This window comes from Apodemus sylvaticus, chromosome 11, assembly GCF_947179515.1.
Source record: "Apodemus sylvaticus chromosome 11, mApoSyl1.1, whole genome shotgun sequence".
Taxonomy (NCBI): domain Eukaryota; kingdom Metazoa; phylum Chordata; class Mammalia; order Rodentia; family Muridae; genus Apodemus; species Apodemus sylvaticus.
Window position 1 is genome coordinate 93,029,604 of NC_067482.1, and position 19,352 is coordinate 93,048,955.

Here is a 19,352-nt window from a genome sequence, read left to right on the forward strand (position 1 = left end):
AATAAAATGTAAACTGTTCCCAGAAACATTTTCTAATTCTAAAGCTCAATGAACAGGAATTACAATGATTTAAGTGGAACAAGAAAATAATCCAGCCGGGCAGTGGTGGCGCACACCTGTAATCCCAGCACTCTGGGAGGCAGAGGCAGAGGCAGGCAGACTTCTGAGGCCAGCCTGGTCTACAGAGTTCCAGGACAGCCAGGGCTATACAGAGAAACTCTGTCTCAAAAAAACCAAATCCAAAAATCATTCAAAATTAGTAGCCATTACAGAGCAGTAAGTAGTAAGCAGAGGCAGAAAGGTATTTATTTTTTATTCATTCTTTTATTTACATTTAAAATGTTATTCCCCTTCCTGGTCTCCCCTCCACCCCATGCCCCACCCCTTTGCCTCTAAGAGGGTGCTCCCTCACCCACCCACCCCTCCCACTTCTCCCCTCTAGCATCCTCCTCCTCCAGGACATCAAGCCTCCACAGGATTAAGTGCTCCCTTAGGGACCAGCCCATGTATGCTCTTTGGTCTGTGGCTTAGTCCCCGGGAGCTCTGAGGGGGTCCAGAAAAAGGGATGGGGCAGGATCAGGTATGGGGCCTCTTTTCTATAATAAGGGTCTTGCAGAATTAAAAACCAAAGCAGCCAAAAACACTACTGATGCCAGGCCTACTAGCTGTTCCTTTGACTTTTGAAGACATTGTTGTACAACTTATTTAACCCAAACTGGAGTATCTACCCTACCTTGTCCACTCAGTTCCCGGATAAAAGACACACAACTTTTTTTAGTTACAGTAAGCCTTAAACAGCACAAGAGCTGGGCAGATTATCTACCCTCTACGCTATTAGAATTTCCTGTCCCACAGACAACCCTGAGTTGTTATGTACAGTTTTATCTGGGCTACTCTTAACTGCATCTGACCAGCACTCAGGGCCATGTTTTCATGAATTCCCCTAACCCATGGTGTCTTCTCCTTCCCCCTTCACCTTCTTCTCCCCTTTGTGGTTCTCCTCCAACCCCAAGTCCAGGAACCCTAAAACTCACCTATGTCTCTTCTGCCCAGCTACTGGCTGTTGTCATCTTTATTTACAAATCCAAAATAACTTGAAGGCAAGGTCACAGTATCACTTAGGTCTACATACATATTATCTCCACTCTGGGGCAACCATGTCTTGGGCAACCATGTCTTGGGGGCTCAATCTTAGCATCGGAATATAAGCAGCACCAAGCCAACCCACTACACGACATCCCCGGAAGACTGGAAAAGGGCCAAATCATGCAAACTAGGTGGCCCTTTGCACACTAGTCCTTCCAAAGACATTTAACGAATAAGGATAGTAGAGTGGTATATCCCCACTATCCACAAGTGTTACAGCAGTCACTTAGACAGTATCAGTGAGGATGGTCAGGTATAAATTCCAAAGAAACAGACTCATCAGGCCAAGTGTAAAAGGATGGGCAGGATGACTTAAAAGAATTCTACAGAAAACAAATGATGGGAAAACTTGAGCAAAGAGAAACTTAGAACAGAACTGAATTCAGACTCACTAGAAAAGGAATCTAGTCTCTTCACGCTCTTACATCATAACTTACAACATTTATTTAGGTCTTTGTAATATACTCTTTGATAATAGAGAGAAACTAAAATCTGTTTTACTGTACATATAAAAATAACATTTGAGAAATGATACATAATAGCTTTCAGATTGTCAAAGCTCTAAGAGACCAAAACAGTAGTGAACACCAGACCAAGATGAATGTTTCACAGCTATAATTTTCTTCATATCTCTTATAAAGCATTTAAAAAACTGCTAGCATCCTTACTGCTGCATGCCCTCCCTTTTAGTTAAGGCTTTTATTACTGACTCGTGTAAAAGCCAAAAAGGGGGTGGAGGGGTGACAGTGGGAAAAACGATGAAGCTAAATAATTAATTAGAAGGGAAATAACAGTAATAAGAAAACTGAGCCTAGAAAGTCTAATTTTAAATCCTGAAAAGATTTGCTAATTCTTTAAAGAATGTATGTAAGCACTATTAATAAGCAGTCTTTAATGTACTTTAGATTATATTTAAGTGTTTATGCTCCTTTCAATTATTTTAAGTACTAATAGATTGAAGCAAATCATCCATCCAACTGTTTAGATCTTCAGAAAAACCATTCTCACATAAGGACAGGTTTAATTTGTCTGTGACTTTGAAAGTAACACTGTAAGTTGGGCGTGGTGGCATACAGCTGTACGGAAGAGCACTGAGGCAAGAGGGTCGCTGATAGTCTGCGGCCATCTGGGTGACAGAGTTGAAGGCCAGCCTGGGCCACACAGCAAGACCCTGACTCAAAAACATACGTACACCAAGAAAAGCAAGAGCTTGAACTGTCCTGTCTAACCTCTATGATAAAGAAGCTGGATCAGATGCTGTTTCTGCCAATTCTAATTGTCAATGATGCTTTATTACCTACATAATAAAGCTTTGTTTTCTTTTTTTCCTGTTTTCTCTTTGTGCTAAACTAGACTTAATGCCTAGCCTGTGGTTTTCCTAACAGTGAAATGTCTTCAAATTGAATCACATTTTAGGAATATTAAAATTAGCTACTTCTGGATAGCAATTAAACACAATTTTCTTGAAAGTAAACAGAAATTCTCTATTTTTCAGCAAGACCAGTAAGACTAGAGGAATATTAGTTGAAAATTGACAATGTATAAAAAATCCTTAACTGTAAATGACACTACAAAACCAAGCTGCTGTTCACTTAGCAATTTTAATCTTTGAACTAGAGAAAGCCTTCTACAGAAACTTTACAGCTATTTTTGAGGCTCATTTGCTACCATATTTAATAAAGACAAGCACTTTTCTCTGTATATACATAACTGTTAACTTTTCAAAAACTTTATACATAATTCACATACATATCTGAGAAAGTTTCATTTTCTACTGTAAACACTGATTTATTAAATAATAAATTATGCTTGATAAGTCAGCATTGAATTTCTCACAGAGAAATCAGAACAAAAGTCCTATCATAGATAGTGATCAATAGCTGGGAAACCATCTTAACCCGACTTTCCTCAAGGCAGTGAAATGGGAGTGGACTGCACAGTATGTAATGCTCTGGCCTTTCTTCGAACCAGTGCCTGCTGCCTTTTCCGCTGAATTTCTTCAGGAGAATACTTCCTATTTCTCTCTTCTTCATCTAAAAATTAAACAAAGCACAGGAATTAATCTTATAGACTCTAAGTCATTCTCAATATCTGCCATAATCTTTGTTTTTTCATCACTCTGGTTTGACTATTAAATCAGATATGTATATTATGTATGCATATTATACAATTACATGTATGCATAACAAATATAATATTAATGAAGGGGCATGTTTCACAAAATATATTATCCATCTACTTTGTTTCTTGGTATAACCAGAAATGGGAAAGGATACTCAAGAATTGTTCATTTCAAATCAACTCCTAAGATAGCTTTGATGTCTATTATTTTCTAAGCTAGACTTTTGCCACTTTCAATACCAGAGAAATACCAAAATATATTTTATAAAAACAAGCTACTAGTCCACAATGGTACAAAATAAAGACTTTAAAATTGGTTTAATAATTTGGAAAATAATTTCAAATGAATGAAATCACACTATAAAAGATTTAGAAAGAGTTAAACACTCTGCCATCTGCCTTTCTAACACACACACACACACACACACACACACTTTCTCTCTTCTATATATGTATATATAATATCAAGCACAGGGTCGAATTGCTACACTTAGCAACTAAGTACCTTAGTTTTTATTTTTTTTTTTAAGCACAGGAGCCAGCAATTGCTATTCTCTATAGGACACCTCCCTCAAAGTTAACTTTTGATAGCAAAATGCTATCGTTCCAACTGCTGACTCTATTCATTTTATACAAAAATAGTCATATATAATATATAAACCAATTATCAGATATGTTTCAATGACCTTTATACAAAAAATCAGTTATTATGCTCATGTATTTAAAAAAAGCACTAAATTTTTAAATTTTAAAAATGAGATTTAATGTACTAGTTGTATAAAAACAGGCTACAACATTGACCTTAAGCTATTAACAGGTTTTTGTTTCAAGGATATAACTTGAAGACTAGCTAGTGACACATCACAAAAAAAGTGAATAAAAAACCAATACAAAACACTGGTGAGGCAATACTAACCAGGGAGATCAAGCATTATGAACAAACCTAAATGAAAATTGCTAGGAGAATAGCCAAATTATACATCTACCTAAAAATGCAGTCTGGATTAAGTCTTTACTGGAATTAAAAGTATATGCAATTCACTTTAGAAACCTCACCCTAATTAGTTATAGTATATTCGGTTTAAAATAAACTTATAATATTTACAATGGTAATAGACTGTCAACAATTTTTAAAAGTGTTTTAAGACACACTGGGCTGTAACAGTGAAATATACTCATTGTTAGTACTAATAAAATCAAAATCTGTCTAGGCATTTGAAAGGAAATTTGGTAATCTTCGTCAAAATTTACAACATTCTTACATAATGTTTTTCCGGAATTAACAGACACAATTACAGAAAGTTCAGAAATCTGTAAAGAAGGAGAAATCCTACTGAACTATTGTAATTGCAAAATACTAACCCAACTAATTAAGCTCCATAAGAAACACAATATCTAACACAACAATGTAACATACAATATGCAAACTCTAAATCAAAGGAAACCTACAGGTATTAACAAGAAATGAGAGCTATAACTTATTAAGGAAATGGAAAAAAAGACACATAGAGACATAATAGACCACACCAAAGCATTTGTAGTCTGAGCGAGGAAACAGACTAAAGGCATTGAAAGCCCACTAATTAAAATTAACACATAAAATTTACTAAATCTAGAAAAAGAAATACTGAGAAGTGTCAGAAGGAAGTATCAAGTTACATGCAAAGGTAAACATCTGAGAACAATAGACCTCTCAGAAAAAACTAAAACCAGGAGATAAAATGGCTGACATATCATGCATTTTATCTCTCCTGCAAAGTTAAACTATTCCATAGATCAAATTAATTTAGTGGAAATATACAGAATATTCAATTCAACCATAGCAGAAATTCTCCTAACCCACTAAGCTTTCTAAAACAGATGTTATGTCATATGTCTTAACACATGTGTACACACACACACACACACACACACACACACACACACACACACACACACTCGATACTCGACACACGAGGTGGGAATAATTTCCTCTAAGATCTATCAGCTGGTGGATTTCTTCTCTTATCAGATCCATATGGGGGGGGGGGGGGAAAGGGTCACTCAAGAAATCAGAAGGGAATTTTAGAAATGTCTAGAATCAAGTAAAAATGAAAACACAACTTACTCTAGAACATTTAGAGTATAGCTAAGTCACTGCTAAGAGAGAGAACTCTATAGCTCTGGGTTGCCTGGATTAAAAAATCAGAGATCTTAAGTAATTCAAGTTCATTCTACAAAGCTAGTATTACTTTCATATCAAAATTGGATAAGGATGTAACAATACATTTCCTGGATGAAAACAGCAAAATTCACTCAATAAAATACTTGCAAATCGAATTCACTAACTTAGTAACAAGATCATGATCAAGCTGACTTCATTCTAGGGATGCAGACAGGACTCAGCCTACACAAATAAATAAACAACACATAAATAAAATCAAGGTTAAACAAACAAACAAACAAACAAACAAACAAACAAACAAACAAACAAACCACAGCCGGGCAGGGGAGGCACAAGGCTTTAATCCCAGCCCTTGGGAGGCAGAGGCAGGCGGATTTTTGAGTTCAAGGCAGCCTGCTCTTACAGAGTGAGTTCCAGGACAGCCAGGGCTATACAGAGAAACCCTGTCTCGAAAAAACAAAACAACAGCAACAACAAAAAAAAATCACATGATCATCTCAACACATTCCCAGAAAATTTTAAATAAATCTGAACAATCCCTTGGATGCCAACCCTAAAGAATCTAGGAACAAAAGCCAGGCAGTGGTGGTGCACGCCTTTAATCTCAGCACTAAGGAGGCAGAGGCAGGTGGATTTCTGAGTTCAAGGCCAGCCTGGTCTACAGAGAGAGTTCCAGGACAGCCAGGGCTACACAGAGAAACCCTGTCTCAAGAAAAAAAAAATTGATATGAAAGAAAGTTGTCCTTTCTGCTCTTATTCAACAAAGTGCTAGATGTCTTACTGCACCAATAATGCACTAAAAGGGAATACAAACAACAGACTCCACCACCAGATTATATCCATCTGCAAACTATATTATCATATATATAAAGGGCTCCAAAGACATCACTAGATCAGATAAACATTTTCAGTAATGTAATAGTAAAAAAAAAAAAAAAAAAAAAAAACTAATACATAAAAACTAGCACCTCTTCTATATATCAAACTCACTACAAAAATAATCAACAACAAAACTCTAGGAATCAAACTACCCAGGTAGTGAAAGACCTACACAATGACAACCATAGAACTAAGAAAAAATTTAAAACACTAGAAGATGAATATATTTCCAATTTTCATGCATGAGAAGAATTATACCTATGAAAAATGGCCCTATCATCAAAATGGGTGATAACACATTCAATGAAATCCCCAATGACAAAACTCCAATGACACACTTCACAGAACTAGAAAAAGATATTCTAAAATTTATAGAGAAACTTATGCAGGAATATAGATGGATAGACAGAGAGTCAAACACACATAGCTAAAGCAATCCTAAGTAAAACGAATAATGCCAGAGACATCCAAACAACCTGATTTCAAATTCTGTCACAAAGTAAGAGTGAAAAATTCTGCACAGTGCTGGCACAAAGGCAGACATGTAAATATCTGCACGCGGCTGATTTTCTAAGGATCCAAAAACTTACATTAAAGATAGTTTTTTAACTATCCTCAAAGGCTAAGACTAGTTACACTATTGTTGGTACATTACTGAAGGATTCAGAGTAAGCAATAAATAGGCTTGTATACCCATGTTTATTACAGAAATAATGTATTCACAACAGCAAAGCCATGGAACCAACCTTAGTGTCCATCAATGAATGACTAAAGAATGCTGCAAACAACATATGACATGACTGGTGACCATTTGAGAAGAGGAGGGGACCAGTAGCAAAGGGGTAATGGGCTGCAGCAACTAAGATAAAACTGTTATATATAAGTATGAAAATGTCATAATCAAACATCACTTTTTACAATATAAAATGATTTAAAGTTTCAGGACATATACCAATTACACATACCATCATATTCCTATATTTTAGTAGGTAAGAAAGTTTAAGGAAAGATAATTCAATATTTTTAAATTTATAGTGTAAGCTTTAGATTTTCTGTAAAACGAACCATACACTGAAGTTTGTTTTACACATACATATCTTCTTTTTTTTTTTTTTTTACAGATTACATTAAAGGCAAGTTTACTGGGAAGCTGCTCTCAGCTGAGTTTACTGGCCCCAAGGACTGAAGCCAGGGGAGTCACACGGGGTGGGAGTGGGGAGAAAGGCTTTGTAAGCAGAGTGAGGAGGAGGAAGAGGAGGAGGAAGAAGACAGGATAAATGTCTTCTTATGTGGGTTTAAAAGATTTTTTTTCTGTTTTGAAGATTCCTGATGATGTAAAATGATGAGGAAAAGCAAAGTAAAAGTGCTGGAATCATACATTTATATTGTTCTTCTGATCTTACACTCCTCTGTGTATTAAATATTTCAAATATGTAAAAAAAAAGATTAGAATCTAAGGGGACAAAGTTGAATTTAGGGTGGTAGTAATGTTGCAATTTCAAGATACACTTTTTGATTAATGAAATATATGTGTTGAAGGAACAGCAATCCAAGAAAACATGAATTACAAGAATTAAAGGGTTACATCAAATAACTCATAAATTGTCACAACCAGCACTGAACTTTCTTTTGATACTAGTTAGTACCTATTAGTCAAAACAGAGAACATTAATACTTTTCAAAGAAAACTACTTTATACATACCTGGAGAAGATGGTTTCAAAGACTCAGGACATTTTATTGAAGATTGCTGTTGATTAGCTTCAAGCAATGAATTGACAATTTCCCTTTTTCCCAAATCCGAGATTTTGCTAACAGGCATACTTCCTGCTAGATGATTTTGATTTAACTGAGAAAGAAACTGAGAATTTTTCTTCTTAAATGTAAATTTTGGTAACTTCAGTACTTTGTTATCATTCTGAGCTTCATCTGCTAAGCTGTTGTGGGATTGCTGCTCAGTACTCAACTTCATATTAGTAGCAATTGTTGTGCTCACAGGACCCAAATTTACATTCAAATTTGAACTTCCTGAAAGAACAAATTTTGTGCTTTTCACTTGTACTGGTACATGCTGATTATCACTTGAATTCTTAGAGCACACAGACAAATTTGTAGCATCCAAAATATTGGGACAATCTCCACATATGTCTCTTTTCTCTACTGTCACTGGCTTATTTATCTGTGATTTATTTGCTAAAGACAATGGCACTGCAGAGCTGACAAGATTCCAATGTTTAGATGGCACCAACTGACTTGCTTGTTTAGATGCAGTAGAAATATTTCTGGATCCACATTTGGGAGTATTACTTATACTTTCTGACTCCTTACTGCCCTTGTTTTCTTGCTGAGTTAGTCTTTCAATGTCATCACAAGCCTGATATAACAAATCATCATCTACATCATCTGCTTCCCAGGTAGTCTCTAACTGATGGCATGCTTTAATCATTTCACTGGCCAACAGCGGATCATTCCAGTCATCAAAGGAAGAATTAAACTTTGGTCCATGAGACTGATTTGTGTTACACACAATGTTTTCTTTGCCCAAGAACACAGAATCCAATGGGTCAGTAGTAGGTATTTTCAAAGGCAGGTTGACACCAAGCTCATAATTTTGTTCATTCGGATACCTTGAGTATGAACCAGACTTGTTAGAGGCATTAAGTATGCGCTTACTACGATTATCTTCAAGATTAGAGACAGCAACATAATCTTCATTTTTACTAACAATGTTAGTGACAGATTTCTCAAATCTTACTTTATTTCCAGTGAATGGTAACTTCCTTGATTCATCACCTGGATGTGGTGAAAACCTATATTGCCCATCATTTTTTAGTTCTCTGTTTCGTGTCTTTGAAGGAAGATCCAGTGTTGCTTTTGAATCTCTTAACCTTCCTCCTAGATTTATATTTGCTCTTGATGTGATTGTATCATTTTCACCAATCGAGGTACAAACTGCCTTGTGACCAGTGTCTTGGGCAGTTGTAGAAGGAAAGAGTTCAAGCATTTCAGCATTTTCCATAAGGAAAGGTTCACTGCCTAGTAAGCTTTCCCAATCATCCTCAAAGTCATTAGCAGTTAACTCATCAGGTTGTTTATGAGATGCTGTCCTTGGACAGGGAGTCACACAAGGTTTTAGTATTACCGTAGTATCTACCTGAGGGGAAGGTGATACTGGAGTTTTATTTAGTAGATTTTCAGTGAGCAGAGTTTCAGTAGTAATTATTTCCTTTTGTACTAAGGCATTTTTCTTTCTCAAGGAAGTTTTAGTATTGTTCAGAAAAGCATCTGACGGATCTTGGCTTAGCTGTCCACTACACATCTGAGTGGAACCATCAAAAATAGCATTAAAGGCTGCTTCAACATTTTGGTCAAAGGGTTTCTGACTGCTGCCTTGCCCCTTTGCCTGAGCTATCCCAGTGTCTCCTTTTATTTGCTTCTTTATTGGAGTACAACTGATTTCAGGAACTATACTATCTGACTCCATCTGCACAGAATCTTTATGGTTATCTAAAGGTCCCATTTCTGAAGTCGTCTGGATAAAGTCATGATTCTTCCCATCTTGCTCTTGGATCACATCAAGTTCTTCCATATTTTTATCAAACTGTTGGGCCAATTTCATAAGTTCTTTTTCTCGATTTTTTGTTTTTAATCTATTAAAAAACATTGAAACATTTTAATTAAAAACTGTTTAATAACTACTCAATTACTGTTTAGTATAGTTTGGTGTGACAAAACACCAAAATTTTAACTCTCAGAATAACATGTTTTTAACTCTCATATTGAAATAAAATAGTTGACTATTTATTATGGCTTAATCTAAAACCTAAAATGTTGGTAAGAATAGAATTAAATTACAAGAAATGAAGGCTGCACTCACTTTGTGCAGCTGATTTTCACTCTTGATTTTTCTTTTGCTACACCAGGAGTACAAGGAATAGCAGTTTCGCCAATCCAGACGCCCAGCATGGAGTTTGTGGCTGGTTTTTCATCCTTTGAAAGAGGGAAGAGAAGAGAAGCATAAGAGCCCCATAAACCAACCACCCTCCCTTCCCCCCCTCTCTAAGAAGAGAGAGAGGAGACTAGAGAGGGGAATTCTGTTGTAAACACTCAACAAACTCAAACAATAAGAAGCTGGAGAAGCCAGAAGCTATGATTCATTTACATTCCCACAAGTAAAAAGTAATATTCAAACTTAGGAATTCCATATTTATAAAAACCAAGGTTTGAAGTGCATTGCCTATCAAATACATTTCGATGTTATATACATATAAAGAGCATTTAGTAGAAGGAAAAATAACATTTTAGTTGTAAGATGCTCACCAAACCAGAAACAAACTACATACAATTATTAGACCTGAAAATAAGAATATATTCAGAATTCTTTCTACAGTATCAATGTTCTAAAGTCTTCTTATCCTCATAAACTCTTACCTAACTAAAACTTGGGAGCTCTTCCTTGACTTAAACTGAGAGTATGAATAGAAGTAATGTCAGAACTCATTAGAGATTTTACAGCAAGGTCAAAGCTAAAGCTAAGAAAGGACAAACAGGCAAAAAGACAAAAGCAGAAAACTTCAAGTAAGAAAAATCAACTTATTTTTGCTGTATGTTTTTAGTTCCTTAATCACAAAGTTATTGCCACGGTGGCCCAGTGAAAGTCTGTAAACATGATATTTTACAGACAGAGGGGGGGGGGGGAATGTCTCCTGGGAATAATGGACCTCCCCGTATATTTAGAAGCAGATAAATCTCACGTGGCAATTTCTTAAACTCTCCTATTTGCTTATAGCTGAGACATGGCCTAACCAAGCAAATATAGATATGTTAGAATCTATCTTACAACAAAAAATTCTGCTTTGCTTCAACCATTTATGTTATTATGTAAAAAAGGCATTCCAGAAATTCCAGTCACAGGTTCTAGTCTACTACCTTTCAGGGCAGATAGTTTCCAAACAACAGCCCTGACTAAAGATATTTACATCTGAAAAATCTTATGAGGCCCCTGCCAGGTAGATGAGTATTTGGGCTAGGTAAAAAGAATTTACATTTAAATTGGTTCCCTAGCCACCTTCCCCCACAAGTTATTCTAGTTCCGCCTTTTTTTTTCTTTTTTCTTTTTTTTTTTAATTCTATATATTTTTTATTTACATTTCAAATTATTTCCCCTTTTCTAGACCCCCCACTCCCTGAAAGTCCCATAAGCCCCCTTCGCTCCCCCTGTTTTCCCACCCAACCCTTCCCACTTCCCTGTTCTGGTTTTGCCCTATACTGCTTCACTGAGTCTTTCCAGAACCAGGGGCCACTCTTTAACTCTTGTTGCTTGCAGACAGGCTATCTCAGGCCCACCTGAATAGCAAGGGAAACTTTATGAGGAATTGACCATTTGTGTTACAGGCCTCACCCAGGGAACCCTTAAGGAAAACAACTTTTCTTAGCTTAACCAGGTGTGATTCAGGGATTCAGGATACAGTTTATAGTTACTCAGAAAGACTAAATTGAGTCAGAGAAAGACAGTAGATACTTTTGATTTACAGAGAGGCAATAGATTCTCTCTACCTAAGAGAGAGACACTCAGAGGAGAAATGAGTTAGCTAATTCATCAAGCTGCAGCCAGTTAGCTTTACCAGGCTAGAGGCTAGAGGCTAGAGGCTGCTACCAGAGCTAACCATTAGAGCTGATTGCCCAGGGCCCACGATGGCCCTGGGCTCGCATGGCACAGAGAAGAATGCAACCAGCAGACTAGGCAAAAGGACTCTTTAAAGACAGCACAAGCAAGACAGCTTCTCAAGTTCTACAATGTCGCCATTTTCGCCAGGAGGCTAGGCACGAGAACCATCTTTCTTCAGCTCCCGAGCCGGCGCGACATCAAAACCAAGATGAAGAAGCAGTTTAGCCATATGGACCCTGGACTTGGGGTAAACACCCCGTATCGCCCGAGAAAGCCTAACTAGCCTTTTACAAATGTATATGATGCTTAATTGGAGATGTTGACTGGACTAGACTTTGAGAGATATCTGAGAAATACACTCAAATTTTAAACCACCTCTGTGGTCATGTGAGTTTGTCATGTTTCTGCCAGACCTGTGTCTTCCTGGATCAAGGAACCCTGGTTCCCCCGAGGCAGACCCCCACGAGGTCGGTAACAAGTTATGAAATGAACTTTATAATATAAACCAGGGGTTCTCAACCTGTGGTTCATGACCCCTTTGGCAACCCCCATGTCTGAAAATATTTACATTATGATTCATAACAGTAGCAAAATTCGTTATGAAGTAGCAAGAAAAATAATTTTGTTTTAGGGTCACCACAACATGTGGAACTGTATTAAAGAGTCACAGCATTAGGAAACTTGAGAACCACTGGTATAAATCAAACTAGCAAACCAAATTACTTAATCCTACTTGTTTATAGTAACCAGAAAGAATATAAGTATAAAAGGTGATACAAGGTCAAAAAATTTGCCTCATTACTAGATTACAAGGTGTTCTAATTCGAGCCTAGTGTGGGAGATCCCTCCACTGACTGTCCTCTGTTCTAATTCGAGCCTAGTGTGGGAGATCCCTCCACTGATGGTCCTCTGATCTTTAGGAAATATGTGCCTAGTAGCATGTGTCCACGGAAAACAACAATGTTTAAAAAATAAAGGGCCATTTTACATTTACTTGCCTGAAGGTTTGGGTGAAAAGATCTTTAGTTTTGTAAAATAATAAAATCAGTTAATTTCACTGGAAGACTCAATATTTTCTGAGTTGTTTGTACAGCACTCTTAAGTAATATTCTTAATACTTAATTTTGGCATCTGACCACTTACAAATAAATTCATATAAAGTTTCAACAAGTCATAATAATTTTATGTAGCCTCTTAAGAATATATACCAAGAGTCTTTGTATGTTTATGAACTACTTATAACTGCTTATTTTAAATTATGATTATTACATAACTTACTGATTCCTAAGTACATTCTAGGTGCTATACAAGTTGTCTAAGCTTTCAATTGATCTTAGTGAGCACTGTACAAAGTTATATAAATAAGGAAAATAAAAATCTCAAATACCACTGAAGAAATCACTACTAAAAATGAAATGACTATCTAATATGCAAATGTGCGTCTTAAAAACTTAAATCAGAAACCATTAGGAAGAAATTAAATGATTTGAAGATAACTAAGAAAACTGCAAATATGAGAGTATGACATTTTCCGAGAGATATTAATGCTGCCAACAATTAACCTGCTTTAAGAATGCCCAGCAGAAGACACTGATTGAGTAATCCTAGTACTGCTGTCTTTCTTCACAGGAGTTGCTATTTCCAGCCCATTTAATTAAGCAGCTAACAGTACACTGAACATTGTATCATGTATTCATGTTAGGCTGATCAGCCCAAACTTTACTGTGCTTCTTTGATGTAGTTAATAAAGACATATTGTTAACACACACAGTAATAATAATAATATAGCATAAATGTACTTCAGAAATGAAGAGTTGATACAATGAATCCTATGGCATGACAACATGGGAAGCAGAGCTACCACCTACAAAACTGTACTGACTGTTGATTTTAAATTTAGTTTCTGTAGCCAGAGAAAGGTTGTACCTATCTTCTCTTTTTGGATATAGTGATTCCTCATAATCACATTTTGGACCAGTGGCATCTACGAGTCATTACTATAGGCCAATAATACATAGCACTATCCAAGGGCATATTAAGGAAAAATACAATTTCCTCAAAGATAACAGTAAGCAAAACTTAGATATTCTTTGAATTTAAGTGTTGTTAATTAAGAAAAAGGGGGCTGGCAAAACGGTATTTGCTACCAAGCTTCATGACCTGAGTTCATTCTCTGGGAACACCATAAGTGGAACAAGAGAACTGAATCTGGCAAGGTGACCTCTTCCACACACATGCTGTGGGTGTGGGCAGACAAGTAAGTATGTATATATATACACACACAATGTATACATAAATATACATATACACACATACACGCACATTTTTTAAAATGTAAAAAAAAATTAAGCAAAAAAAAAAAAAAGAAAGAAAAACTCAGAACAGTTTCTCTTCTGGGCTCAAGCTCTTACTAACAGTGATAGGACTAATAAAAGGAATGAGTTACTAGACTCCTTTGTGTTAAATGATTGAATCTTCCTCACTCAAGCAGCACAAAAATTGAAGGAAAGAAAAAAACTACAAATCAAATCACCATTAACATTTTATTTTTAGCACTCTTCGGTTTATTGTAAAATTTTATGTACCTTAATCCTAATAATCCACTGAAAGCAAGGCTGGCAGTTTATTCTACTTTATGGTTGAATGAATTGGGGTTAGGAACGTTTAACTGACTCCCTGGGAGTCACCGGAGAAGAGGACTCATAAGGCCTATATCTACATCCAGAGATCTAATTTTACAGTGTTTCTGGGTGATTTCCTAAGTCACTAAGAATACTAAGAAGAGAAACTATAATAGGGAAACTTTTCACTATGGACAGTGAAGAAGCACTGTAGATGTAAAGCCTTTATGTGTGACTTTAAGTGACATGTACCTTAAAGCCCTTGTGTCTGGCTTGGAGTGAAATGTTTCAGCAAAGCCTTTGCCATGTTTGGGTCAATCAGTAGAGAATGAAACTGTTGAAACCTTGAAGAAATGTTATCTTTGGAGAATCTGCACCTAAGAGGTTGCCTGCAGCAGCACCAACCTTGGTCCTAAGACACTTGTGGCAAACCTGGAACTCTTATTTTTGATTTTGGCTAGCCACGATCAAAAGCGATGAAGATTTGTGTGGACTGTCTGCTCTCACGGGCAGCAAGGGCAAGATAACTTTGGAACCTTTCCCAGCCCCCACTTAACACTGTATGATGTCTGAAGAAAGTAACTGGAGTGAACTAGCTGATATCAGTCTTTTCCAAGAAGGCTGAAGCCCTTTACTCCTTCAGAAAATGAAGGCTTAGCATCTTGGTGAGCTTCTCTCTCTACTGTGTCTCTCTCTACAACTGACACTAATCAATAAAGCACTAACAATAAAAACTTCGTACACCATAGCAACTACATTACTTAAGGAATAAATAACCTAGAGATCACTTAAATATTCTGGAGGGAGTGGAGGCATAGCTTAGTGGGAGGGCACTTGCCCAGTAAAGGGAGTCCCCGAGTTTGAGTTTCAGCATTATCAAATGAATGATAAGAAAGAGACAGAGAGAGTATATAAAACGACATGCACAGGTTACCATGCAAAATCATAGCACTTTATGTAAAAGAACTTCAAAATTAGTAGATTTGGATATCCAGAGGGGTCATGAAGCCAGATCCCACAGATTCCGATGCATATTGCACTATCTATAGTTCATTCCTTTTTCAAGACATGCACTCAGAAAAGCCAAATGTAATCTTGGTTGCTTTTTACATATGAAAGAACCATACAAGCACACTGTATACAATTTTTGCTGTTTTATAAACTATGAGACTTACTTACCTGAGGAGCAATACGATTAACAATATGTGAAATCTCATCGCTGTATGCACTGGAAATCTGCCTTCTTCTTCCTTTACCTGAAGAAATAGACACTTCTATAAATTTTAGACCAGGAATTTTAAAATCAGTTGTCACTTTTTAAGAAACAATTGTAATCAGTACAACTTAAATGACTCCACCCTAATACCATGACATATTAGACAGAAAAAAATCACACATGAGATTCTTTTTTGTTTGTTTGCTTTTTAGTTTTTTCGAGACAGGGTTTCTCTGTGTAGCCCTGGCTGTCCTGGAACTCACTCTGTAGACCAGGCTGGCCTCGAACTCAGAAATCCGCCTGCCTCTGCCTCCCAAGTGCTGGGATTAAAGGCGGGTGCCACCACAGCCCGGCCACACAAGAGATTCTAAAACATTATATTATGATGTTACCAACAATAATACTTCAAGCACCTACCCACATAAAAATAATAACAGATTACCTAACTGTTTTGTCATTGGAGAATTTTGATCCCAAAAGATATCAGTCTGTCCATCTGGATCGTTTGGAGAACTGAAGGTACAGGATAATAAATCCATTTTCAGAACTTGTGTTGGTGTCTCCTTTTCTGCATAAGATGACAATCGGTGCTTGTAAGCATTACTTCATAAGAGCTAAAGTCAAATAATAGCTTAGACAAACTAATTTTTATGTCCAATAAAAAAAAAAAAACTTGTCTCTTAAAGACAATTACGTTAACCACAATAGAAATGTTTCAACAAAAATGATGTCTTAATACTTCATAAGTTTAGCACTGTAGTTAGGAAGTGTTTTTTTGAAAATTCCATAAGCCCAGGAATGATACCCTGGTTACTGAATTACTATCACCAGGCTTTTGGCACCTACCATGACGTCAGCAGATGTATTGCAAATGCATCCAAACAGAAACCCACGCTAAACTTTCACAAGCCCCTCCTGTCAACACTATCCAATTTTTTTTACTCCATCCACTCCAAAACCATGAGTGATTTGTTTCTAGGGAACCTCGGTCTAGAATCACTTCAATTTTTACAATGTTACTGTTCTTTCCCAGCCTCGTTTTTATCCTGGCAGAAAACAGGTAAGGCAACAGACGTTGTATTTTAAGAACACACTCTAGGGTAGGGGTTATGAGTCTGGTCCTTACTGGGATACAAATCTTTTAACTCCAAAATTTTTACAGAAAGGAACGCACCATCGGTTCGCTAGGCTAACCGGATGTTGCACCTAGCAGGTTCCGGGAGCGCACCACAGTTTCTGAGGTGGCCCTTTTTGCAAAACAAAACAGAGAGGAAACGAGGAAAAGGGGGCCAGGGCGTCCAATTTCCACCCCGCCCACAGCCAGAGTCCGTCAGACAGGCGGGTTGAGCGGACTCCGCTCTGCAGCCCCAAGCCTCCCGCCGCGTCCTACACCGCCGGGCTCCGCTCCCGCCCTCTCCTCACCCCCGGGGCTGCGGCCGCCGTCAGCCGCTGCCCGCCGCCGAGCCCGCCGCGCGGACCGCGTTCCCTCCCGGCTGAGCTGGGAGCTGCGGGCCGCCCTGTACCCCCGCGGGCACCGCTCCGCCGCCGGGCTGCGGTTCTCGGCAGCCGCCCTGCGCGGCGTGCTCCTCCGGGCAGGGCTGTCCGCATGCTTCCTTCGCCGACTCATTCCCGTGGCACCGTCCTCCAGCTGCATTCACATTTTGTTCCAGAGGAGCTGGGCAACGGCTCCGCGAAGAGCCCGCGCGCCACCGCCTACCGCCATCTTCGCAAGTTGGGCGCGTAAAATACGCTGCTTCTGATTGGCTGCCTCCTCTAGGGAGTCTGTTGCTGATTGGCTGGCTCGGTTTGAGGGGCGGGGCTACGAGCCGGGGCTGAGGCAGCTTCAGCTGGAGAGACTTGAGTTTTCAAGAGGTTTCTGCCTCATGAAACTTAGGAGGAATTGCAGGATTCTTTTCTGGAAATGTGGGTGGGACTTAGTATGTGAGACAGAAAAGAGATCATATACAAAGACAGATTGTTATTGAATTTACAATTTAAATTGATTATTTCTAAGATTCAAATGAGGTGTGTTACTCGATAATATGAGAAAATAAAGAGTAGTTTAGGAGATAATAAACGCGACAATTCATAGATGTTCTGTTATGGTGCATAGAAAAACCCAAAATGTAGGAAAACTTACTAACTTAATAAACTAACACTCCCTGGAAACTGTACATGCAAAACAGCTGTCATCTTGGTGGGAATAAAACTGTTTATTTTGGATCAAGTAATAATTACTATGACCAGGGAATATTGATTCAGGTTGGTTTAAAAACGTTTCAATATAAAAGCAATTGCACAGATTTTTAAGTCACATCAGGAGATGATTCTCCCATAGGCTTTAGGTAAGGATAGTTCATGATATCCTTCCCTTTTGGTTGGTGGAAGTTAGTCCTCTTGGTAACAATGCATTCCAAAGGTTTTACCTGATAGTTTACAGGATGCTAATCCCTACAGCTGGGCCCTTAGTGGCTAGTTAGAGCACTAAAGATAGCCATAAAGATGATTTGGTTTTTTATCTGCAACACTCCAGTTTCCTTATCATGAAGTGTGTCTGTCTTTCTCATTTTCAGACAGTGTCTTATGTGTGCCCCGCCTCCTAATTTAATCTGGTCTAGCCATGGACTCCTGGTCTACCTGCCTCATGCTAGGCAGTGCTAGGACCACAGGTGTAGGCCTTAAATAGAATCATCAATGTAGATGTACGTTCTTCCATTCCCCAAATAAAGTGAAACTCAGTGGTTGGTTGTGCTTTAGTGGGGTAGTAATAAACCAAATTCTAAGTTTTAAGAGAATTTGATTTGCAATAAATAATAAAATAAAAGTGCCAACTCTACAGAGAGAACGATAAAAAACACTTTCAAAATAAATTGAAGAGCAAAATAAAACGGGTTATGCTGTATTCATGGGTTATCACACACAACTGTTACAAGGTCTGTAATTGATCTAGTCAGTGTTGATGTACTTAGTCTCAGAACAGGGCCACATGTGCACGCAAAGGGAGGAAACCTTTATTCTAAGACATGAAATGAAAAAAGGAAAAATAGATAAGAAATTCTTGATCTCTTGATGCATAATGAAGCTGCATGGAACCCAATGTGAGGAGAGTAGTTAAGAGTTGGGAAAATGTTCTAGTGGTGACGGGATGGATAAATAAAGGAAGGGCGCAGAATAAACACCCTTCCACAGACACCTAAGTACAGGTTTTGTATAATACAGATGTAAGCCATCTAAATAATGAAAAAGGACTGTGGGAGATAAACAGTACATCCAGATGGAATGGTGGCTCATATGTGTAATTCTCCCAGCACGCAGAGGGCTGAAGCAGGAGGATTATCTCAGAAAATGAAAAATGATAGCTGAAAAAGTATGTATGTATATATGTATTATATATAATTTGCATCAATATGATTCACGCACACATGGAAAAAATGAGGTGACTTTGCCTCAATGCATATCCCTAAATCAAATACAAATTGATTCTATTTCTAATTGTAAAATAATTTTATTTTATAAAATTATGTATATTGTCATCATG

At 37.7% G+C, this 19,352-nt stretch overlaps 1 protein-coding gene across 2 annotated transcripts; it reads right to left on the reverse strand.

Moving 5' to 3' along the window:
• Positions 1-1,567: 1,567 nt before the first annotated feature.
• Positions 1,568-17,567, reverse strand: Etaa1 (ETAA1 activator of ATR kinase). Of its 2 annotated transcripts, XM_052198795.1 has the most exons (6): positions 17,237-17,567; positions 16,257-16,382; positions 15,778-15,854; positions 10,187-10,299; positions 8,014-9,959; positions 1,568-3,179 (listed from the first exon to the last, which is right to left on the reverse strand). In XM_052198795.1, the coding sequence occupies exons 1-6, from the start codon at positions 17,466-17,468 to the stop codon at positions 3,055-3,057; spliced, it is 2,619 nt and encodes an 872-aa protein (XP_052054755.1). In that variant the 5' UTR covers positions 17,469-17,567; the 3' UTR covers positions 1,568-3,054. The 2 variants fall into 2 exon arrangements, with proteins under 2 accessions (XP_052054755.1, XP_052054756.1); XM_052198796.1 differs by lacking the exon at positions 17,237-17,567 and having other exon boundaries at positions 16,262-16,354.
• Between the last annotated feature and the right edge of the window lie 1,785 nt (positions 17,568-19,352).